The sequence below is a fragment of the Electrophorus electricus genome, chromosome 7 (assembly GCF_041902795.1).
Source record: "Electrophorus electricus isolate QZ-2024a chromosome 7, ASM4190279v1, whole genome shotgun sequence".
Lineage (NCBI taxonomy): Eukaryota > Metazoa > Chordata > Actinopteri > Gymnotiformes > Gymnotidae > Electrophorus > Electrophorus electricus.
In genome coordinates, this window is record NC_137503.1 from 413,111 (window position 1) to 438,740 (window position 25,630).

General features: G+C 47.7%; 1 protein-coding gene and 1 long non-coding RNA gene across 3 annotated transcripts in view; one reads left to right on the top strand and one right to left on the bottom strand.

The window, feature by feature from the left end:
- Nucleotides 1-261: 261 nt before the first annotated feature.
- Nucleotides 262-12,612, top strand: rbm26 (RNA binding motif protein 26). Of its 2 annotated transcripts, none has more exons than XM_081717922.1 (21): nucleotides 262-601; nucleotides 917-1,035; nucleotides 1,256-1,389; nucleotides 2,036-2,127; nucleotides 2,242-2,501; nucleotides 3,025-3,264; nucleotides 3,518-3,706; nucleotides 3,839-3,973; nucleotides 4,238-4,352; nucleotides 4,573-4,732; nucleotides 6,813-6,944; nucleotides 7,029-7,133; nucleotides 7,596-7,670; nucleotides 7,767-7,889; nucleotides 7,974-8,048; nucleotides 8,133-8,294; nucleotides 10,669-10,773; nucleotides 10,987-11,190; nucleotides 11,321-11,407; nucleotides 11,607-11,720; nucleotides 11,904-12,612. In XM_081717922.1, exons 1-21 carry the CDS (start codon nucleotides 543-545, stop codon nucleotides 11,991-11,993), a joined length of 2,775 nt encoding a protein of 924 aa, XP_081574048.1. In that variant the 5' UTR covers nucleotides 262-542; the 3' UTR covers nucleotides 11,994-12,612. The 2 variants fall into 2 exon arrangements, with proteins under 2 accessions (XP_081574048.1, XP_035380465.1); XM_035524572.2 differs by adding an exon at nucleotides 2,618-2,887 and having other exon boundaries at nucleotides 263-601; nucleotides 6,813-7,133.
- Nucleotides 12,613-16,805: 4,193 nt separating this feature from the next.
- LOC145658818 (uncharacterized) overlaps nucleotides 16,806-25,630 on the bottom strand; it is an 85,641-nt gene continuing 76,816 nt past the window's right edge. Inside the window, exon 4 of the long non-coding RNA XR_014124728.1 lies at nucleotides 16,806-17,096. This is a non-coding gene — a long non-coding RNA (uncharacterized LOC145658818). The remainder of the gene's footprint in view (nucleotides 17,097-25,630) is intronic.

Genomic DNA, 25,630 nt, shown 5'->3' on the forward strand with positions numbered 1-25,630 from the left:
TAACAAACCCACTGCAACTGGATTCTATACCCAACTTAATTCTGTAGTTGTTTAGAGATCACTTTTAAGATCATTTAATTTATGTTAGTTTCGCTACATAACTTATTATTATTACTATTATTATAATTGAACCAAAATAAAAGCATGAACGTGACGTTCAAATATCAGACTAAGGACCTGGCTGAGATGCGGCGAGCGCCCTCTACTGGTCGCCGTGTGAACACATTTGGCTGCTGCTCCGAGTCTCGCGATATTTCCCAGCGGGAGTAAACAGTCGCCATTTGTTCGGAGTGAGAGGAGTGTCGGTGCTTTGCCGTTTAGCTGCTCGCTGCGCCAGTGCGAGACGTAGCCTCGAGCGCGCCTTCCCCGCTGTTAATGTCACGAGCTGCGCACGGGAGACTGTCTGAGAAAAGGGCACGCAATTTGTCCTGAGTGGCTAAGCTAGGCTAAGCTAAGCTAACAGTGAGGCGGTCGCTTCAGCCCGCGGCGAGTTCGTCTGAAAGTTCCTCTTAAAGTTCCTCTAAAGTCGTTTAATCTCTACGATGATCATTGAGGACCTCGATGCCTTGAAGACGTGGCTCTCCAAAACCCTCGAACCGATGTAAGTAGTCCGCGCTCGCGCGCCGCGCCAGTGCCGCGTGCTGGCCGGCTCGCTCGCGTGTTAGCCTGTTAGCTGTGTGGCGTGTGGTGGCTAGCCGGCGGGCTAACGGCCGTTAACGAGGGCTAGCTTGGCTAGCTTGGCTAGCGGGGTACAGTAAGAGCCCGTGATTTGTGCTCCTGACGAGCGCGCTCGGGTCTCCAGGAGACGAGCTTTACACGTCACGTGCGCTGTGTCGAGGCTGAGCTTCAGCTCGTGTGACGCTGTGTGTGTATGTGCGCGCGGGCCCGTGGTCACCCCGTGCCCGTCCTCCCGCAGATGTGACGCGGACCCCTCCGCCCTCGCGAAGTACGTGGTCGCCCTGGTGAAGAAGGACAAGTCGGACGCGGAGTTGCGTGCGCTGTGCGTGGACCAGCTGGACGTCTTCCTGCAGAAAGGTGAGCTCTCGCTCCCGCGGTGGACAGCCGAGCCGCACGGTCTTGGTAGACGGAGCGTCTCGCCCCTGTGGCCGAGATCAGGCTGTAACGGCCTTTGATCACCGGCCCCTGCAGTACTGCTCCTCTGACTGTGTGTTGTGGTGTGTGTGTGTGTGTGTGTGTGTGTGTGTGTGTGCGTGCGCGCGCGTGCGTGCGTGTGCATGCGTGTTGAGTTTTGCAGAGACCCAGACGTTTGTGGATAAACTGTTTGACGCAGTGAACACACACAGTTACCTGCCTCAGTGTGAAGCTCAGTCCTGCTCCCTGGACCGGGCTGACGGCCACCCGCGGCTGGACGAGCAGAAGAAGGATGAGGTGACCCACTCGGATATGACACTGTCGGACAATACTGTATTGTGAAGAACTTTGTGTTGTGTGTGTGAAACTGAACAGGGTTATTGTGTGTGTGTGTGTGTGTTTGTTTGTGTGTGTGTGTGTGTGTGTGCGCACGCACGCACGCGTGTGTCTTCCTAGACTCACTGCACTAAGAGTGTTGTGTAGATCAAGAGCTTCACCCTTAAGACTTATTGAATGGAAAAAAAGAATAAACATTGTTTACTACTGAAAACGTGGCTTCAGCAGTACCAGACTGCACATAACCAATATATAACGCATGAATTACACACAGATGCAGAACACAGCATAAAACTCCATTAAGGTGATGAGTCCCAGCTTATGAGGCGATGCATGTTAGCAGGTGTCGCGTTTGTTGAAGTGCCAGTCAGTCGTAGCAGATGCAGCCGTGCTGTGACACGCTGACACTGCTGCTCACCGTGAGAGACGGTGGAGGTGGGCTGCACTGTCCAGCCCTGATAGTGGCTGAGATGTTTGTGTGTGTCTGTGTCTGACGTGAGGTGTGTGTTTCAAGTTGGCTCTCTCTCTTAGTGGGTGAAGTGTGTCTGTGTCTGTGTGTTTGACCTGAGGTGTGTGTGTATGATGTTTCCTCTGTCTGGTTGTTCAGCTGCTTGGCCGAGATGAGGACAGAGAGAAGAAGTTCTCCAGACGTGTTAACCATAGTCCCCAGCCGAGCTCCCGCTATGGCCGAGACAACAGGTAGACACTGCATGTGTGCCGGTGTTGGTGTGTGTGTCTGGCGTTGGTGTGCAGGTGTGTGGCATTGGTGCACGTGTGTCTGCGTTATTCACTGCGTTTGGTGGGGTTTTCCAGGAGAGGGGATGACCGTAAGAAAGACGAGCGCTCCAGGAAGAGGGAATATGACCGGAATCCTCCCCGCCGGGACTCATATCGGGACCGCTACAACCGGCGCCGTGGGCGGAGCCGCAGCCGCAGCTGGAGTAAAGACCGTGCCCGAGAGCGGGACCGAGAGCGGGACCGGGACCGGGACCGGGACAGGGACAGGGAGCGGGACAGAGACCGGGATCTCAGCAGAACACGATCCCGTACTCGCTCACGCACCAGGAGTAGAGGTTAGAGCGCCATCAGGGTCATGACCTTCGGGGTGGCATACGTGCGTGCATGTGTGCGTGTGTACATGCACAGCCATCAAACAGAAATTAGTTCTGTTTTCATATGTCCCATACAGAGAGGGATTCTGGGAAATCGAAGTATGACCAGGAGCGTCCTGATCGACAGGAAGGAGGAGCCAGTGAGAATTATGTGGCTCCGCCCCTAGCCACAGGCCCCGCCTCCACACACTTCCCTGTGCCAGCTCTCAGTAGTACTATCACAGTGATCGCCCCTACTCACCATGGCAACAGCACCACAGAGAGCTGGTCTGACTTCCACCCAGACCATGCCCCCTACGGGAGAGCTGCCCCGCCTCCTCCTCGCAAACGTTGTCGTGACTACGATGGTATGGGGGAGGGCTTACTGCCTGTCGGTCTGTGTGTGTGTGCGCGCTGTGCTGGGTCTGTTTTGTGATGCAGGGGTGTGTGTGTGTGTGTGTGTGTGTGTGTGTGTGTGTCTGTCTGTCTGTCGGTTGTTGCACAGAGAAAGGCTTCTGCATGCGGGGTGACCTGTGCCCTTTCGACCACGGCAGTGACCCCGTGGTGGTGGAGGATGTCAACCTTCCCGGCATGCTCCCCTACCAGGCTCCGCCCCTCCCTGTGGTGGACGGCCCCCCTGCTCCGGGACTGCCCCCCCCTCCCGCCCTCCTCACACCCCCACCGGTCAACCTGCGGCCGCCTGTGCCCCCAGGTGCCATGCCCCCCAGCCTCCCACCTGTGGCAGGTACGTCAGTTCTGCCCCTCACCCACCCTGTCATTGAACCTTGCCCCTCCCCCGTGCCAGGTGAGTTGTGGTAATATTTCAGTGTTTAATCTGAGACTTCAGTCAGCTTGTTTGGTAAATAAACATCTGTTAGCGATGCCTCACCTGACACAGTTAGCAATGCTTCACCTGACACAGGTGTTTGATTACCTGTTTGTGTGTGTGTGTGTGTGTGTGTGTGTGTGTGTGTGTGTGTGTGTGTGCGTGCGTGTAGGTCCTCCTCCTCGTCTTCCAGCCCTGCAGCCATCGAGAATGGACACGCCCCCCTGCTCTGTCACAAGCTCTGTGCCTGCCATTGTGACGTCTGGGCTCCGCCCCCCACTAACCCAGCCTCCACCACACCTGGTCACGTCAGGGCTCCGCCCACCCTTAGCCCATCCCCCTCCCCCACTCTACACTTCAGGTAATTCCACCACCCTCCTTATCGTATAACAGTTCGAAACCCCACAGTGTTTACATTCATGTACAAATGTGTAAATATGTAGAATGGGATTTAACCCTGTGTGTGTGTGTGTGTGTGTTTGTACATGTACAGATGTGTTTGAGCCAGATGTGTATAACCCAGAGGCTCCTAGTATGAACCCCAGACCTGTGTACAGACACCGTGGCAACGTTCAGAGGCCCAACCTCATTGGCCTGACCATGGGCGAGATGGACGTTCCTCCACGAGGTAACCCCGTCCCCTGCTGCTCTCTACAAACCCAGACACTTCCAGAACCTTCTGTCCTGTCTCCGGTCTGGTCCAGCCCAGGTCTCTGCTCTCTCCCAGCTGTTCCGAGCTGGGTGTTCAGAGTTCTGGACACGTTTGCTCAGGTTCTGTGGGAGAAGCAAAGATCTGGACCGTTTGCTGCGTCCCTGTGGACTGCGTTAAGAAACAGGAAACTTGTCCCTGATCCTGCTCAGACTGTTTTGTTCTTCTGTGTGGTCTCTCCAGACAAATCGCTGAATAATAACAACAGTGTGAGGATTGTAGTGGAGTCGGAGTCCAGGAAGAGAGGTCCTGGACCCCCTGACAGCAACATAGTGCCGAAGAAGCCCTGGTTTGAGAAGTGAGATGACGACTGAGGTGGTTTCACACACACTTAATTCCCAACAAGGCCCTCGAGACTCCGCAAGTGCAGCAATACAAAACAGATTCTGGGTGTATAAAACTAACATGCAGCATCCTTACAGAAGAATTCTGTCAGCATTCAGACGATGGTTTTGTTGTTGTTTAAGTGGTATACGTGTTTTTTTGTTTCTAAACTGACCCGTGTCTTTGGCCCTTAGACACACCTTCAACAAGCCGAACCATCACGGCTACCAGAAGAAGTCTGTGTTCTCCTCAGCCAACACTAAACTGGCCATACGACAGATACCCCCAGACCTGAACACCATTAGCAAGCTCAATGAGTACTTCAGCAAGTTTGGCACTATAGTCAACCTGCAGGTGAGTGTGTGTGTGTGTGTGTGTGTGTGTGTGGGGGGGGGGGGAGATAACATCACAGTATTCTGGGATATTTTTTGCAGTAATGATATTCACTAACAATATATAAAGTACTTCTTAAACAGGTTAGTTTTAAAAACACTTTATTTAAAGTTTGTCAGCCAGTCAGTTCTGAAGTCTAAGGTTGAAATCTAGCTAAATATTCACAAAATTCAGCTTCACATTTTTAGTCCAGTGACCTTCATTATCAGTGCAAAACCAAACACAAATAAAAACTTTTTACAACAGCTGCAATTTCTTCATTTAAACAGAACATTTAAATTTCTTCATATAAATCAGTGTAACAGTAACTGTAAAATAAATATTAAAATAGTCTTAAAATATTAAAATATTCCCAGACGTCCTGCGTGGTGACGTCTCTTCTCCCAGCGTGTGTTGAATCATCCTGGTCTTTGTCGCCATGGCATTGGGGGTCCAGTGACGAGTTCATACGTCGGCCTTGGTGTTTCCCAGTGCCTGCAGGTCCCCACTGCTCTAGGAATACTGGGCTCCTCCACATTCCCGTTTGACGAGACGCGTGACCGTGTTTTCAGTTACAGCTTAATAATATTACACATCTAAAGATGTGAAAAGAATCAGTGAATTTAAAAAAAATCAATTTCCATTCTGTGGTGCCTTGGGAAAATCTGTCAGCCAAATGACAGTAACCTATCAGACTTGACACGGCAGAGTTGGTTGCTGTGGTTTCAGAATAAGAATCTCCACATCCTGTCTATAAAACATTGCTGAAGTTTGAAGTCGACATCATCTGTGGCCAAACATGGATTATAACGCTGATGGATATTTCAGTGAGAATTAGTGAGATTTACAAGATTGGAACTGAATTTGGACTTGTCAGGTGAGCAAGTTAGTTAACATTTATAAAATATTTTCACACACACACAAACTGCATACACATGCACAGCAACCAGTGTGGCAGCCGGTATCATAATCGTGTTACTGGAAAAAATATTAACTTTTTTATTTTCTATAAATAATTCTAAATTGCCAGAGAGAAGTTTTCCAGTAATTGAGCTGTTCTGAATCAATTAAACTGACCTTCCCAGGCCATCACACAAATGTTTATATTTCAGATAAAATTGCATGAACTTTCCAATAGCGTTATGAAGCCAATTCAAGGCAGTGTAAACCATGCCTTCAGAGTGACGGTGTTGACGTCACACATACCTGTTTTTCTTCTTTAAGATCCCATGACCAGAGAAATTCCTTTAAATTTTCTCTTGTCGGCCTTCTGGGAAAAAGCTTTTCTGTGGGCAGCAGTGTCGTCGTTTCCTGTAGATGTAAGTCCAGGTCCATCTTATTCAAACTTGATCAAAGTCTGGTTCTGCTCGTCCACGCACAGCTCTCCACTGGAGCTAACGTAGTGTCTAGCCCGACACAGCGTTCGTCGTTCAGCTGGGCAGAGCTGTTTGAGAAATATTTCCTTCCAGGCATGTCATAATGGGGCTCCGGCTTGCTCATGAGCCGCTTAGATCCGACCTTTTCCACCATCTGGTTAGGAATCCTCATCTGAACAAACTGTGACTGTGTGAGGAATTTCATCCCACCACGTGCACGTTTATGCCTCCGGCAGGCTGCATGTCAGGTGTGGTTGCCTGAGTGACTATGTTTGGTTCGGCTTGGCTTTTTTGAGATGAGAAGAATGTTTTGGTCTCGTGTCATATTCACTGAGGTGTCTTTGCTTTAGGTGGTGAAATGCGTGATATATTCTCAGTAATATACATGTTGCTTCTTTTGTACTCGTTTCTTTGTAAATGACGGAGCGTTTGCAGTCGCACCTTCTGTATCCCAGAAATGTCATCACAGTTGAAGCTCGTCTGAGGAACTCCGCTACGTTGGTCATTCCCTGTTTATTACACACTTGAGCATCACTGCAGTGCGACTGATTGTCACAGTATTACGAGATTTAAAAATATCGGCGTTACAACGAATGATATTTTATCGCCCATCCCTCCGTGTGTGTGTGTGTGTGTGTGTGTGTGTGTGTGTGTGTGTGTGTGTGCGCGCGTGCGCACGTGTACAGGTTGCCTATAACAACGACCCAGAGGGGGCGCTGATCCAGTTTGCATCTCCTGAGGAAGCAAGGAGGGCCATTCACAGTCCTGAGGCCGTGCTGAACAACCGCTTTATAAGAGTGTACTGGCACAGAGAGGAGGTGACACACACACACACACACACACACACACACACACACACACACACAGAGAGGCGGTGTGTGACGTGTGTTCCTGTGCTCCAGTGTGTACCGGTGTCCCCGTCCCTTGCCGTGGTCAGTGTGAAACAGTCTGTGAAGGAGCGTCTGGGTCCTCTGCCCCCCAGCAGTCCTGCTGATCCCCCCGCTCAGGTGCGTGTCCACGCGTACGTGCACATGCACATGCATCTGATGTATTTTGAGACTCCAGTTGTGATTTTTGAGTAACACCTGTTTTCTGTCTGATGTCACAAGCGTCCTGTCTGTCTCTGTGTCTGTCTGTCTGTCTGTCTGGTGTCTTAACGAGTGTGAGAACCCTGACCATAAAGTCAACCTCATCTAATTGACCGTCGCACTTAACCATCAATGTGTGCATGTGTGTGCGTGCTTGTGTATATGTGCGTGTGTGGTGTGATCACATGTTCAACTGTAGCACACACAGATGACAGTACACGTCTGATTCACTAGTGAAGAGAATGTACCAACCACATTTGTAGCGTCTGTTGTGTGATTTGTAGTTGTGTTTGTGTGTGTGTCTGTGTGTGTTCTGTGATTTGTAGTCTGTGTGTGTGCTGCAGTTTGTAGCGTGTGTGTTAACACTGTGTGTGTTTTCAGTCTTCTCTGAACGTGGGCAGGTCCTCAGTGAAGGCGCGTCTTGGCTTCTCCAAACCAGCGCCCCCTGCTGGAAAGGTTCTCTCGCGCTCTATCACACATACCAACACACTTCCTGAGCTGCCATCGCCGTGGGAACACACTGACCGTGTTGGTGATTTGTGTTCTCTGCAGGTCTTCTCCACCTCAACTGGACTCACGAAGACCTTCTATAACCCAGCGGCGCTGAAGGCCGGCCAAAAGGGGGCGCTGTTTGGGCTGGCAACCAGCACTGAGGAGACGCTGAAGAAGAAACAGGTGTGTGTGTGTGTGTGTGTATGTGTGTGTGTGTGTGTGTGCTCTTGGCTGTTCTGTGAATGCATTTTCTAATTCCTCCACCAGGAGGCGCTGAAACTCCAGCAGGACGTGAGGAAAAAGAAGCAGGAGATTCTGGAGAAACACATCGAGACTCAGAAAGTTAGTGAGACACCAGGGGACGGCAGTAGAGTGGAGGAGACACACACACATGAGATGACCATGCGTGTGCGTGTGTGTTTTCAGTTGCTGATCTCTAAGTTGGAGAAGAATAAGTGTGTGAAGGCAGAGGACAAGGCCCAGCTCATGAGCACACTCACCACACTGACCACCAGCATCAACAAACTGCAAGAGGAGCTGAGAGGATACACACACACCCCGCACATGTGTGTCAGAACCAAGGCCCAGGTACACACACACACACACACACACACACACACCCCGCACATGTGTGTCAGAACCAAGGCCCAGGTACACACACACACACACACACACACACACACACACACCCCGCACATGTGTGTCAGAACCAAGGCCCAGGTACACACACACACACACACACACCCCGCACATGTGTGTCAGAACCAAGGCCCAGGTACACACACACACACACACACACACACACCCCGCACATGTGTGTCAGAACCAAGGCCCAGGTACACACACACACACACACACACCCCGCACATGTGTGTCAGAACCAAGGCCCAGGTACACACACACACACACACACACCCCGCACATGTGTGTCAGAACCAAGGCCCAGGTACACACACACACACACACACACACACACACCCCGCACATGTGTGTCAGAACCAAGGCCCAGGTACACACACACACACACACACACACACCCCGCACATGTGTGTCAGAACCAAGGCCCAGGTGCACACACACACACACACACACCCCGCACATGTGTGTCAGAACCAAGGCCCAGGTACACACACACACACACACACACCCCGCACATGTGTGTCAGAACCAAGGCCCAGGTACACACACACACACACACACACACTGCACATGTGTGTCAGAACCAAGGCCCAGGTACACACACACACACACACACTGCACATGTGTGTCAGAACCAAGGCCCAGGTACACACACACACACACACACACTGCACATGTGTGTCAGAACCAAGGCCCAGGTACACACACACACACACACACACTGCACATGTGTGTCAGAACCAAGGCCCAGGTACACACACACACACACACACACACACTGCACATGTGTGTCAGAACCAAGGCCCAGGTACACACACACACACACACACACACACTGCACATGTGTGTCAGAACCAAGGCCCAGGTACACACACACACACACACACACACACACTGCACATGTGTGTCAGAACCAAGGCCCAGGTACACACACACACACACACACACACACTGCACATGTGTGTTAGAACCAAGGCCCAGGTACACACACACACACACACACACACTGCACATGTGTGTTAGAACCAAGGCCCAGGTACACACACACACACACACACACACACACACACACACACACACACACACACACACACACACACACACACTGCACATGTGTGTTAGAACCAAGGCCCAGGTACACACACACACACACACACACACACACTGCACATGTGTGTCAGAACCAAGGCCCAGGTACACACACACACACACACACACACACACACACACACACACACACACACACACACACACACACACACACACACTGCACATGTGTGTCAGAACCAAGGCCCAGGTACACACACACACACACACACACACACACACACACTGCACATGTGTGTCAGAACCAAGGCCCAGGTACACACACACACACACACACACACACACACACTGCACATGTGTGTCAGAACCAAGGCCCAGGTACACACACACACACACACACACACACACACACACACACACACACACACACACACTGCACATGTGTGTCAGAACCTGTGGGGGTGAAGTGATGTGATTTTGGGGGTGGGGGGTGATGTGCCTGTAGAGCTGTTTGTTTGGGGGGTGATGTGACTGTAGAGCTGTTTGTTTGGGGGGTGATGTGCCTGGGGCTGTTTGTTTGGGGGGTGATGTGACTGTAGAGCTGTTTGTTTGGGGGGTGATGTGACTGTAGAGCTGTTTGTTTGGGGGGTGATGTGACTGGGGCTGTTTGTTTGGGGGGTGATGTGCCTGTAGAGCTGTTTGTTTGGGGGGTGATGTGCCTGTAGAGCTGTTTGTTTGGGGGGTGATGTGACTGGGGCTGTTTGTTTGGGGGGTGATGTGCCTGTAGAGCTGTTTGTTTGGGGGGTGATGTGACTGGGGCTGTTTGTTTGGGGGGTGATGTGACTGTAGAGCTGTTTGTTTGGGGGGTGATGTGACTGTAGAGCTGTTTGTTTGGGGGGTGATGTGACTGTAGAGCTATTTGTTTGGGGGGTGATGTGACTGGGGCTGTTTGTTTGGGGGGTGATGTGACTGGGGCTGTTTGTTTGGGGGGTGATGTGACTGTAGAGCTGTTTGTTTGGGGGGTGATGTGACTGTAGAGCTGTTTGTTTGGGGGGTGATGTGACTGTAGGGCTGTTTGGGGGATGATGTGACTGTAGGGCTGTTTGTTTGGGGGGTGATGTGACTGTAGGGCTGTTTGTTTGGGGGGTGATGTGACTGTAGAGCTGTTTGTTTGGGGGGTGATGTGACTGGGGCTGTTTGTTTGGGGGGTGATGTGACTGTAGAGCTGTTTGTTTGAGGGGTGATGTGACTGGGGCTGTTTGCGGGGGGTTCACAGGCGCAGAAGGAGCTGCTAGACACAGAGCTGGACCTGTATAAGAAGACTCAGGCAGGCGAGGACACTGCTCAGCTCAAACTGAGATACACACAGCTTCAGCTCGAGGTGTGTCTGTGCACCCAGAAAACCTTCCATCACAATCACGTAGCACGCCTAAACTGATGAGAAATGGTCACTGATTCATGGACCATTAACGTTCACATCCTGTTGGATTTAGTCATTTTCTTCAGGGATTTTTTTTTTTTGGAATTGGACCGTCACATGCTGTAATTCTTCAAATTGCCACTGGATGATGCTATTGTTTTGCTTCCTTTTCAGGCTGCCAAAAGGGGTCTTCTGAACCCCGGCCGAGGGAGGGGGACCCATCCGAGGGGTCGAGGGTCGCTGCGGGGCCGGGGCCGGGGCGTTCGAGGGCGGCCCAGGGGGGGCCCTGCCAACGTGGTGGTGGACCACCGGCCCCGGGCCCTGGTGGTCAGTGGCTTCACCGAGGCGGAGCGGGTCGACCTGGTGCCGCACTTCGCTGTGAGTCTGAGATTTAGAGCTGGATTGTGTAATAATCTGAGATTCGTGTGGTTCTGATGATGAAAGGGTTTGGATTAAGGCTCTAGGGTGTGTGGGTGTGTGTGTTAACTGAATCTGCTTCTGTCAACAGCAATTTGGGGAGATTGAAGACTGTCAGATGGAGGATTCCAGTCTCACCGCGGTCATCACCTACAGGACGCGTGTGGAAGCAGAGCAGGTAACACACGCACACGCGCACACACACTTGCGCGCACACACACACACTCGCGCACGCACACACACACACACACACACACACTCGCGCACGCACACGCGCGCGCGCACACTCACACGCGCGCACACACACGCACACACACTCGCACACACACACATCCATGCCCCTTTCCCACATGTGTGAGCCACTGTCTCTGGTGCAGGCAGCCCTCCACGGCTCTCGTCTGAACCAGCAGGAGCTGCTCCTGTCGTGGCACCGTCCCTGCGCCTCGCTCGTCACGGCCGACCCTGACGACGTGGAGCACGAGGAAGATGAGGTGAGATCTTCATCACGCTCTGTCTCATTTGTCTGTGGCACCTGCAGATCGACTGCCCTGAGCAGTTTATTTCTGCCCTCATCTGTATCTCGGGACGGGTCTGACACCCACCCCCTCCACCCCGCGCGTGTGCATGCCATAGTCCTGTCTCTGTGTTATATCCTCCTTTCTGATTGGCTGCAGTTCCTGGAGGACTCTCTCGTGGACAACGCTCTTCTGCAGGATGACGACGATGAGGATGATGATGATGAATCCCGCTCCTGGCGCAGATGAAGATGTCTACGGCCTGGCAACGCCCCCAGCGTGGCTTTATTTTCCTTTTTTAAGCTTGTTTGCCATCAGTAAGCTTTCATGTTTTATTTCTCACTTTAACAGTAACTGTCTGTCGCTTCCTCACTCTGTGTGGTTCACCATGCAGTAAAACGTGTGTGCGTGTGCACGCGTGCGGGGTTTGTTTGTTTGTTTTTCTTATTTCCATTATGTAAAAACTTGCTGATTAACTTTGTGAAAACCTTGTTTTGTTTTCTTGGTTTTTTGTGACCTAGAGAACTTTGTGAATCATGTCAGATCCGATGAGTCCAGACAGAGTTTTGGTTTGAGTACACAGTGGTGTCGGTCGTGTGTTACATGTAGTGTCCTCACGTTCACAGATCTTTGCTTTTGTGTATATATTTTATGAATTTTAATGATTTGCCTGATTGCTTTGCTTCTTTAATTTGAGATGTAAAAAAAAAATAAAGAATTGAAGTGGTCTGGAAAAAAATCAGCTAAAAAACAAAAGGAAAAAAGAAAAAAAACCAAGAAAGATGAGAGCTGCTTGTGCAGCAACGACCGAAAAAACGCCTGAAAAATAAACCTGAAAAAATAAAGACCATTTCAACCCCCCTCCCCCCCTCCTCACAAAAAGAGCATTTTTCCAACATTCCCTTCCCTGCTCTGAACCGGAGCACGTAAGTATCCGACACAGGACTTCACACCAAGGTAAGACAATCGCAAATGTTCATTTCCCAATATTTTATTTAGTTTTGAATTGCATGGGCTGAAGTTCTGTTTTTCCTGGGGTCAACTTTATTTTCTTGTAATTTTCTTTTTCTTGTGGTTTTCAGGCTGAGCTGGGACACCACGACGTCGTGTTTACCGCTGTAGTTTCAAAACCTTTTGTAGTGAAAGTTTGTCCTGTTTCTCAATCATAAAGTGTTTATTTCTCACCCTTTTCTCTCGCTGTGTTTTTTGTTTGTTTTGTCCGGGGTTTTAGGACCCAGCGGAGGGTGTGGTTTGTCCACCTCGTTTGCATAGTGCAGGACTGATCGCCCAATCAAAATGCCAGCTGCAGGTGGTGCTGCTTGCGCCCGGGTTCCTGTCATGTGCACTCAGCTAATTGTGAGAGATTTGGTTTGCCTTGGCAGGCTCCGGTGTTGGGCTGGTCTGAGCCTCCCAGCGAGGCGCCTCTTAACTGGACACTCAGCCCACACACGAGCCACTCCTGCTGGGCATGGTGCTTCAGCTGGTCCCTACGGACCCCTGTGCCTCATCATACACACACAGCACAGGTCCGTGTGTGTGTTTCTTCAATTCTTCGTTTTACTCCTGACCTCTGACCTCCGCCTGGGTGCGGTGCTGTGTTCTAACAAGCGACGTCTGCTTCATCGTGGACAAGCAGGTTGAGGGAAGCGTATGACGCACGCGAGCTTAAACAGGGCTTTTTCATCTGGGCTGTGCTGTGGGGTCCCAGCTGGAGCTCTGGGTAATGTCATGTGTTTGTTAAACCAGCCCCTCACCCTGACACAGCGCTTAGCAGCCAGGGGTCAGAGAAGTTTCCAGATGAATGCTGTCTAACACACTTAGCTCTGAAAATATTGCCTAATGAGTTTAGCACGTGTCGCGGGCCGTCAGCTAACGTGTTTACAGAGTGTGTGTGATGTGTAGTAGCTGGTTTTGTTTCTAATTTATGTCAGCAAGATGGATGGAGCTTGCGCTTAACACCCAGAGGGGATGATGTGTGACTGAGCCGCCATCACGTAACCATGGCAGCACAACTGATCAGCCTTTCATCTGAGATCACGTGTAGGAACTGTGCCATCTTGTGTTTAGCAGGGCAGGGGATTCCCGCTGCTGACATGCAGGTTTGAGCCCCAGCCCTGTCATGCGCCGCCTCATGTGGAGCAGGTGGGCGGGGCCAGGCCTCGCCGTTGCTAGGGAGGAAGTGACCTGCCTGACGGAATTCACCACCTGAACAAGTGCACAATCCGCATCAAGAGAAATGCGTTGAGGCGTCGGAAGTGTCACTGTGGCTGTTCACATGCAGAAATCACATCAGGAACTCTGATCGAGTACCGCACTCACGTCACGCTCATGTTCCACACCTTTACTCATCCAAACAATCTTGTGTTGCGGTAGTATGGGGTGGGGGGTGTCTGCTTGGTGAGATGCCCCACTGCCCACACGTTTTATCCCACCTGCTTGGAGAGGAAATCTCTTAATATTTCATGTGAGGCACCATAAGCAAATTTTGGTCCCCAGCAACTTCACTGGAAACATGATTAATTTAGTGTTTATTCCACAACATCGTTTTAAAAGGCGAAACCCTGTTGGTCAGCGCCACTGAGCACAGTTTGAGATTAAAACACTAGTCCTAAATCATAATGAAAGCCAGAGAGGCCCTGGAATAACCCAGCTAACTTATTTTAGGATTTTTTATTTAGTTTTTGAATAACAGGATGTGAGGTGGAATTTGTTTCTTCAGAGTGTTTTATAGCGATGGCCACTAGTAAACTTTTTTTTCTGAAAAATTGCTGTAATTGTGTTGCTTAGCTGAGCTATGGTATTTTAGTCTGTTTTAATTCTCAGAAAGCTCTTCCATTTGTCTCACTCTGCTCCTGCTCCATGCACACACACCCCCCACCACACACACACACACGGAGAGAGCGGCCGTCGCTTTGAACTTTGCTCCGGCCTCATCATATCACCAACTGCTCTCGGATGAACCACAAATCCCAGCTTCCCCAGCGTCACGGCAAAATTAGGGCCATAAATCAGAGAGGCTTCTGGGAATGGGCTCCATGTCGCCGGGGGCAACAGACTATCCTTGGTGTTAGTGGCAGGAGCGGGAAGCTCCGCACGTCTTTTACAAGCAGCTGACACTTGTGTTAAACATTCGCACGTGACATCCCGGGAAATGCTCGCTGACACTCGAGCTGCCTTGTGTGCTGTGTGTTTCTTGCCACTGTAACTTGCATGTGCTGTGCTTATTAAACCTGTTATTTGGCCAATACATCACAAATTTAAATTGTTTTCTAAATTAAGCACATTCTAAGATTAGACATTTTAGAGTGTATTAATGATAACATGTAAGTCGTGTGTAGTCTCAGAGTTAAATGTATCAGATATCAAATGTCTCCTCTATCAGATGTCTATTGTAGGCTAATGAATGAATGTACGTGGGTAAGGCAGAACAGATCCCAGATTGGCCCGGTGTGTTCATTATTTGACACCGTTTGAAACACAATAAGAAACAATATAAAGCAATGCTGCTGGGTGACTCTCTGCTGCAGGCATCACGTCTTGGCGCAGATTTGCAAATCTACGCTTGGTTGTTCTAAGTCATCAGACCTCGACATTAAATAATCTAAAATGATTTTTTTTAAAGAAAAACATCAGTTGCTAAAACTGAGTTTATCACTTTTTTTTAACAGTTTAATAAACTGCACACAAATACTGAGATAAACATCACGTATATGACATGAATGTGTGGAAGCTGTGATGAACACATTCAGTGAGGGGACAACATAACACCTGCAGCCCTGTCACACACTGGACATGGTTAGATCCCACTACTGATTCATCAAACTCCCAAAGGTCACGTGTGTGTGGAGTCAGGCAGGACATGGCAGAATTTATGAGCATCGGCCCGCTGTGATGAAGGTCCTGAGTTGCTCTAACGTGGAACATGTGTTGCCTCCCCAAAAATCCACACGACTACAGACAGACGCATCTACAGGCTCAATTACAGACACACGATTACAAACAGACACAATTACATACAAACACAACTACAGTCGCAACTACAGATGAGCTCACACGGGTTTAACACGCAGTTACATGTGTCTAATTATCCATTATTTCATTTTTTAAAGTTTCTTAAAATGAATATAACTGCTTTTCCACATGCAGCCAAGACTGAGCCCATGTTGATCTGCCTGCTCTGTGCTCTGTGCTCCACTGGTCTGGTCTGTCTGAGTCCTTTATTGGCTGTCCTAAGGACTAAGCCTCATGACCTCTGACCTCCAACAAACTTCCAACTAGCTCTCCCGTTTGTTGCTGCTGCAATGCTGCCACACACACACACACACACACACACACACACACATACACACACACACACACACACACACACACAGAGTAATTAGAAAAACATGAGCGAGGGAAAGCTCACGGCATGCTAAAACCCGGCCTGCCGTGAAGCAGACATACTCCAGACGAGCTCCATATGTACTCCACCCTGTAGAGGAATCTGGACCTCATCCAATTCCTGTCATTAATGTTGGGGTTGGGTTAATGTTGGGGTTGGGTTAGAGTTCCTGTCATTAATGGTGGGGTTGGGTTAATGGTGGGGTTGGGTTAGAGCTCCTGTCATTAATGGTGGGATTGGGTTAATGGTGGGGTTGGTTTAATGTTGGGGTTGGGTTAGAGTTCCTGTCATTAATGTTGGTGTTGGGTTAGAATTCCTGTCATTAAGAGGGGGTTGGGTTAATGGTGGGGTTGGGTTAAAGGTGGGGTTTGGTTAATGAGGGGTTGGGTTAAAGGTGGGGTTGAGTTAATGTGGGGTTGGGTTAATGGTGGGTTGGGTTAATGTGGGGTTGGGTTAATGGTGGGTTGGATTAATGGTCGGTTCGGTGAATGGTGGGTTGGGTTAAAGGTGGGGTTGGGTTATTGTGGGGTTGGGTTAGTGGTGGGTTGGGTTAATGGTGGGTTGGGTTAATGTGGGGTTGGGTTAATGTGGGGTTGGGTTAATGGTGGGTTGGGTTAATGTGGGGTTGGGTTAGTGGTGGGTTGGGTTAATGTGGGGTTGGGTTAATGGTGGGTTGGGTTAATGTGGGGTTGGGTTAATGTGGGGTTGGGTTAATGGTGGGTTGGGTTAATGTGGGGTTGGGTTAATGGTGGGTGGGGTTAATGTGGGGTTGGGTTAATGGTGGGTTGGGTTAATGTGGGGTTGGGTTAATGTGGGGTTGGGTTAATGTGGGGTTGGGTTAATGGTGGGTGGGATTAGGGTTGTGTGTGGTTGGTCCAGGTGGAGTTTCTGCATTTGTGGAGTCTGAGTCCCTCTTCTCCAGTCTGTCCTTACATGGAAAACAGCAAAAGTCTCGTGTGCCCCAGAGTCTGAAACACAGGACAGAAATGAGACAGAAATGAGACAGCACAGGGGAGAGACAGGAGGGAGACAGCTAGAGACAAAAGGAAAGATGATTAGTTGAATATTAGTTGAAAATGTTGACATGATCCGAAATATTGGAAGATTGACAAACACTAGATTTATAGCAGGACAGAAACTAGTAAATGCTCTTGGATAAAAAAAGAGGAATTATATATTTTCTTGACAATGCCGTTATTTATAACTGTTATTTATAATTGCTTACACAGTGAAAACAATTGTCGTAGAGTCTGTTAGTCTGCACGGCATCCATACGGTGCAGCGGTTCCTCAAACAGGTTGTTGTAAAACTGGAAGCCGTGCAGACAAACACCGTCGCTCGCAGCCCGTACTAAGAACGCACGTGGCCGTTTTCTGCAGTTCTGAGAAGGACGTTGAACAGGTCCTCGCGGGCGCAGGCGGACACAAGATTTTCCCCAGTGTGTCTTTCCTAAAACTAATTTAATAAGATTGTTCCACTCAGTAGGCCACTTTTTTGAAACTTGTTCTATTTTTCCTCGAGTATTTCTTTCGTGTATGATATGTAATGTGAAGATAATCCGCGTTTTCCATCTATGAAAACGTAGCATCCGTTGTACTATGATCCCTTCTCCGTTATCTCCAGATAAGAACCGGATTTTGACCCTGATTATTTGCGCACGCTCTCATGGGCGTTGCCCACATTTTGCATATTTACTGACTCTGAATCACGCGCTCAGCTCTACAGCTGCTCCTGTCCGAGTCCACGCGCACCTTAAAGTCGTTTAATTAAAGCATGTATTATTAATACTCCTATATTTGAATCGTTTTTCCTGCCCGCGTGCAAAGATGACTGCTACATTAAGGGCAGATTGTTTTGCAGTAATTCCCTTTTAATGTTTCTCTTACAAGCCGAGGTTTTAGCGCGCGCAGAGCGAGCTGGGGAGGGCGCGCCGCTGCTCCAGTAACTCACCGTGTGATGTGTGGCGCGCGCATGGAGCCTTTAATTAGGTCTGTTTTACAAGTCAAATGCAGCGCGGCGACAGACTCGAAATATGAGTGTAATAAAAAGTGCCAGACGAGATGAGTCTCCCTCTCTCGCTCTCTCTCCCTCTCTCTCTCTCTCTCTCTCTCTCCCTCTCTCTCTCTCTCTCTCTCTCCCCCCCCCCCCCGATATCAGCTCGCGGGCACCAATGATTCCCACGTGCTTTTCACACTGCCATTTATCACTGTAATATACGATGGGTTACATATTCACGATATTAAGACCATAAGCCCTGAATTTGATGTATTGTAACATTCCAGAAAGCGTATTGTTACCGGACCACGCGGTCACGACATCCGAGGCCTTACTGGCGTTTGATGAAAGTGCAGTTACACGAGACTAAAACCAAAGAGCTCATCAGCGCCAACGAGAAGGAATCCTCGTAGGATAACCTCTCTGTACGGATATTGCACAGACGGAGACAACCGAACTCCGTGCAGCAGACCGAACAACTACGTCTAATGACGTGGGAGCTCCGTAATCAGACGCCATTCTAACGACACCGGCAAGGGTTAGGGTTAATGGCCGTGTTCAAATTAGGTATGTGTATATATATATATATACACACACACACACCTAATTTATTTATATTTAAAGGTAATGTCAGCTGTAATATGTAATTTATATATATATATATATATATATATATATATATATATATATATATATATATAAACATATCTACCTGTAATATAAATATATATCTTTAAAGGTAATGTCAGCTGTACTATATATATATATATATATATATATATATATATATATATATATATATATATATATATATATATATATATAAACATATCTACCTGTAATATAAATATATATCTTTAAAGGTAATGTCAGCTGTACTATATATATATATACACACACACACACACCTAATTTATTTATATTTAAAGGTAATGTCAGCTGTAATATGTAATTTTTATATATATATATATATATATATATATATATATATATATATATATATATATATATATATATATATATATTACAGCTGACATTACCTTTAAAGATATATATTTATATTACAGGTAGATATGTTTATATATATATATATATATATATATATATATATATATATATATATATATATATATATATATATATATATATATATACCTTTAAAGACAGATATATTATATATATTAAAGCTGACATTACATTTAAAGACACATATATATTACAGCTGACATTACCTTTAAAGATATATATTTATATTACAGGTAGATATATGTTTATATTACATATTATATATATATAAAATATTTAATATAAATATATATCTACCTTTAAAGGTAATGTCAGCTGTAATATAAAATATATAAATATATGTCTTTAAAGGTAATGTCAGCTGTAAGTTGTTTGTCTTTATCATGTCTTTCACTTTCTCCGGCCTGCCGGCCTGTCCCTCCTGGGAGTTGTTGCCGTCGGACACATTAGCGGCGCTCACTCTCTCATGCTCCTTGTTGGGACTATCGATACACATCATTTATCAGGACCAGCAGCTGCAGCCGCCATATTGATTCTATGGAGGCAATTTGCAGGGAAATGGCCGTAAAGCGCAGGATTTATCGCGAGGCCACGTCACTGTCAGATGATGGGTGTAAAACGCGCTCGTAAGAGGTGGAATGAGGTGAGGCGCGTGGCTCGCCCGCGTGCTCTAGTAAATAACCACGAACACTTTCAGTACGAGTGCACGTGGTCGCGGCTGGCCGTGACCTTAATCCCATCCCCTCCTGGGACTGAACATGCAGAGACAAAAGAGTACACGGCAGTCTAACCTCACTTCACGCTCATGAGCTCTACCTGACAGATAGAGAGATAGAGAGAGAGGGAGAGAGAGGGAGAGGGAGAGGAAGAGAGGGAGAGAGAGGGAGAGAGAGAGAGGGAGAGGAGGAGAGGGAGAGGGAGAGGAAGAGAGGGAGAGAGAGAGGGAGAGGAGGAGAGGGAGAGAGGGAGAGGAAGAGAGGGAGAGAGACGGAGAGAGAGGGAGAGAGAGGGAGAGGAGGAGAGGGAGAGAGAGAGAGAGGGAGAGAGGAAGAGAGGGAGAGAGAGGGAGAGTTAGAGGGAGAGAAAAAGAGGGGGAGGAGGAGAGGGAGAGAGGGAGAGGGAGAGAAAGAGAAGGAGAGAGAGGGAGAGAGAGGGAGAGAGAGAGGGAGAAAGAGAAAGAGGGAGAGTGTTGCTGTCCTCTCAAGTTTTGCGTGGTCTGAGTGCAGCAGAGGTTCGGCCTCCACTCCGACCTTTCGTTCACTCGCTTCTACTTTTCCTTCTTCCTTCATTTTGGCTCGTGATTGTGATGTTCACGGTGTGTCTGCAGACGGTGAAACTGCCTCACAAGTCCCTCGTGCATGGGTCGAGCCTTTGCCCTTGTTCTGCCACGTGTCTCCATGGTGACAGATGGGTCGGGTGACTTATGGCCGTCACATTACCACACGCGTCACTCTTGTTGAAACGTCAGCGTAATGACTGTATGCTGCCTGGCGCGCAGGCATGAGGTGAGACGTGACGAGACTCCGGTAATATCATAAAACAGTGTTTAAATATTTTAATTTCATTTGTCAGGACGGCACCTTCCCAACACTCTATTACTACGCTAACCATCGCTCATCAGATGGATTAATGCATTATTCATTAGCGCTAATTATTTTCCCATAACGCCTGCCCGATATATTTAACCCTCACATCATATCTGTCCATAATGACCCTGTAAAACTGAACTGCTGGAAGAAGTGGGAGTTGGAAAAGCTCATTTAAAGAACATCAAAGGAAGAGAGAGAGAAAGAGAGAGAGAGAAGGAGAGAGAGGGAGAGAGAGAGAGAGAGAGGGAGAAGGAGAGAGAGGAAGAGAGACAGAGAGAGAGAGGGAGAGAGGGAGAGAGAGAGAGGGAGAGAGAGGGAGAGGGAGAGAGAGAGAGAGAGAGAGAGAGAGGGAGAGAGAGGGAGAGAGAGGGAGAGGGAGAGAGAGGGAGAGAGGGAGAGAGAGAGAGAGAGAGGGAGAGAGAGAGAGAGAGGGAGTTAGAGGAGAGAGAGAGAGGGAGAGAGAGGGAGTTAGAGGAGAGAGAGAGGGAGAGAGAGAGAGAGGGAGTTAGAGGAGAGAGAGAGAGGGAGAGAGAGAGTAGTACTTTACGGTGAGACTGTTGAGTAGGACATTTATTCCTGTCTGATTTGTATGCTGAGGGTGAGGAGATGTCTGTGTGAGGTATGTGTACTGCAAATGTGTCTGTACACACGTGTGTGTGTCTATATACCTGAACTTTGCAGGTGTGTGTTTTGTTTATGTTTGTGTTCATTGTCAGAAATACAAACGTGCACACACACACACACACACACACACACACACACACACACACACACACACACACACACACACACGCATACACACACACACATACACACACTATATCTCTGGAGACGCTACAGCTGTAGGTGTGTATGTGTGTCAGAATTTAGAGAATTTAATGTTCTGACTATGAAAATCTGAGAAGATGAACCAGAGAAATGGTTTGGACTAGATGAAATGATTTTTAAACAAAATCTGTTCCTTTCTTTAAAAAAAACCATCACTGGTCTAATGGTTAGGGTTAGAATATGCTAATTAATCAATTAACTAATGGTTAGGGATAGAATGTGCTAGTTACATAAATGTGGTTGCATATATTTAATACATCTGACATATTTGTGATATGCCACATATCCTGATACTTCACAAAGACGTGCATGTGTGTGGGCATGTGTGTGTCTGCATGTGCATGTGTGTGTTTATATGTATATGTGTGTATTTGTGCATGTGTGTGTATGTATGTGCGTGTGTGTGAATATGTGTATGATTGTGTGTATGCATGTTTGTATGTGTGTGTATGTGCATGTGTGTGGCTGTATCTGTGTATATTTGTGCATGTTTGCGAGTGTGTGTGTATACCTGGGTCTGTGTGTCAGTAATGCTCAGTAGAGATCATGTGTGTGTACATGTGCGTGTGTGTGTGTCAGTAATGGCCAGTAGAGGTCAGGGCCCTCTGGTCAGGACTCCACCTCTCTGCTTCTCCACCTGATTTAGATATTTTGCTTTAGTTCAACATGTGCAGCGTAAATTCAAGTGAGACGCCTGCATGCCCAGAGCACTCCAGGTGGTAAAATCCCCCACCAGGGCCGAAACGGAACGAGCTTGGTTTACGCAGCTTCTAATGCTTTTGTGTTCCAGCTGCTTGCCTGTTGGCTGGTGATGGTGGGTTGATGTTCTCGTTCACCTCAGTCGTTTTTTTCCCGCTCTCTCTTTCTGCTGGTGTCTTTATTGTCATCTTTCTGTTGTGGGTGGATAATTGTGTTAGAACATTCCTGCTGTCCTCCAGTCAAAGTCAATGTCTGAACTGACAGAAGCATTTCCTGTGAGCCTTGCTCTCCCTGTTGGAGTCTCTCACTCCTTCATTCTCCTTCTCTCTCTCTCCCTCGCTCTCTTTCTCTCTCTCTCTCTGTTACATTTTGTTTATTTATGCAGGTCTTTCAGGACTCTGTATGTTCACTACACTAAATGACTCACCCCTCCCAGTCCACATGCTTACGATAAAATAAAATTTTCTGTAGTCAGAAAGCAGACACGCTGAGACTTCCTGCAAAGAGCTTCACACCTACATACATGTCCCACAGACCTGGCCCACAAACCTACCATACAGACCTGCCCCACAGACCTACCATACAGACCTGCCCCACAGTCCTACCACACCACACAGACCTGGCCCACAGACCTACTGCACAGACATGCCCCACAGCCCTACCATACAGACCTGCCCCACAGACCTGCCCCACATCCTTACCATACAGACCTGCCCCACAGACCTACCGCACAGACCTGCCCCACAGACCTACCATACAGACCTGCCCCACAGACCTGCCCATACTCCCTACTGTGTCAACCAAATGTGACTGAACCGCTGTGAACGGATTAATGAAGAAATGTATCTAAATGCTAAAATCATAAATCAAACATGTATGTGTGTTTCTGTGATGGTGGGTCCCTGTTGAGGTAACTCCGTGGGTTGGACTGTGGCATACAGCTGTTAGTATCTCACTCTAACGGGACACGTGTCTCTTAAAGGGATGGGACGCTACCCTGGATGTTAGGCTGCTCTGATAATTAGCCTGCAGTCCTAAACGGACTCTCGTGTGTAGGGAGATACAGATAATGAAATATTCAGGCTTCAATTTTCGTCCATCAGACGTCTGAAGGGTTCATAATTACAGTGGGATTCACATTGTAATTCATCGTGGGAACAGCAGTGTCGGTACTCCCCTCTCTGACATCCTCAATAATTTAGAAGGTGGAGGGGGTTTGGGTGGAGGGGTGGTGGGGCATGTTATGCCTGGTTCTCTGCTCCCACTGAGATCTCATTATGATCTTGTGAGCTGTTGTTGGAGTATCACTTAACAAAACATCACAAGTCCTGTGAAAGTGAGAAACACAGTATACAGATGCGGGTGAGCGGACTCTCTAGAAATTTCACAGAACACAGAAGAGAAAAGTTGGAGCTACATACCAGAGCCCTTTCAGAACCGAGACTCTTTTCAGTCCCATTGCAGAGAAAGTTTCAGAGTGGCCCACCGTACGGCCCTGGAGCCCCGAGTGACGACCTGCTGTGTCTGCGTGGGGAAAGGACGTAACATACACATTAGTTTAATGCCCAACCTGTCAAACGCGACACTGGAAGTACAGCTGACTCCGGTAGGCATGGTTACGGCTCTCCCTTAAAGGGCATGATGGGAAATAGATTTTTCATGAACTGCATCAACGTTTGTTCATAAAGGTCTGATCCCTTAAACACGTAATAAATGATGCAGAGACTGATGAGACGGGACTTTGGGACAGAAGACCATTCTGAAGGGTTGTGTGCTTGGTCAGAATAAAACACATTCATTAACATTTTAATTTTACACCTCTTCCTCAGATTATTAAAATGGCAACACTGGTGTTTGAAAGCAAACACATGTAAACTCAGACCACTACCTGGCATTTGATTTTATTTGTAATGACTTGGCAAAGTTTGGTTTGATGTCCATAAACATCTGTCACTAAAGCACTCTAATTGTCAGGTGTGGACAGGACAGTGTGACAGAGTTATGCAGCTATATTCAGTCTGAATCATTTTATACTGGAAAAAGAACTTTTTTTTTCTCTGTAATAAAACCCTCACCCGTTTCATTCTCTCAATATGACTGCGAGATAAATCAAAGTGGGGATATTTCAGCAGGATTTAGCCCAAGGAGAGGTAATTTAAATAATATCCCTCACCAAGCTGCTTCCGAATAAAAATGATGTCCCGGGCAATATTTCATCTGATGTGGAGTGGAGAGAAAGATTTTCTTCCGAAATAACAAAAATGTAATAACTCAAATGTGCAACCTTCCTGTGAACAAGGTTAATTACTGAACATTACTAACGCGTGCAAAAGAGACGTTTGCATAGTGAAGTTCCAGCAGGATTTGACCATCCTGGCCACCAGGTAATTGATACCCAGGTGACGTGATTAATGCAGTTGTGTCAGGACGCCGTGGAGGAGACCACGCCATCATTAAGTGACTAAAGGTATCAAATTGAATCACACAAGTGAATGTCTCAGTGCCTATCAGTCCACTGACTGGCCATGTCCTACACTGCCTATAGTGGCAGTGATAAACAGTGATAAACACTGCTTAATATATATCACATGGCTCCTTTCCAATGACACACGATTACATATAGTTTTATTGTTAAATTGTAATTGTTATTACTATTATTAGTAGTAATAGCAGCAGTAATAACAGTAATAGTAATAATAACAGAGGTTGTAGCAATAGTAATAATAATAATACTAGTAGTGCAGTATTAGAAGTAGTATTTATCCTTACAGGCTTGAAGTATTAGAAGTAGTATTTATCCCTACAGGCTGACTGGTGTCCTTATACATGTGCTGAGGACAGAGAGTTCCTGCTTGCCTAGGCCCTGCATTTGGTGTGGAGCACAGTTAGTTTGAGGATGAGAGGTCTGATCCTTGGCAGGTTTGGCCCTTGTGATTTACGACTCCAGCTGAGACTCTGAAGAGAAGCTGTGAGACATATATGTGTCTTGGTGAACTCTGACCCCTGCCATGTCACCTTTGCCTTAAGGACTTCAGATTTAGAGCAAACAGAATGAGAAGACGTCCAGTTCTTGTCTTACAAATCATTTAATGAGGAAGGTAATAAAATAAAATATAATAAAATAATTTGTGATAAATCTTCCCTCTGATATGGGAGAATCAGGAGAGTGAGAGCCTCACTCACTCACAGAGTCTCTCTTACAAACACTGGTGGAAAAGACAACCAGAGGCACCCAGACAGAAAGGAGCACACACACACACACACACACACACACACACACACACACACACACACACACACACACACACACACACACACACACACACACACACACACACACACACACACATTATAGTTTTTAATTG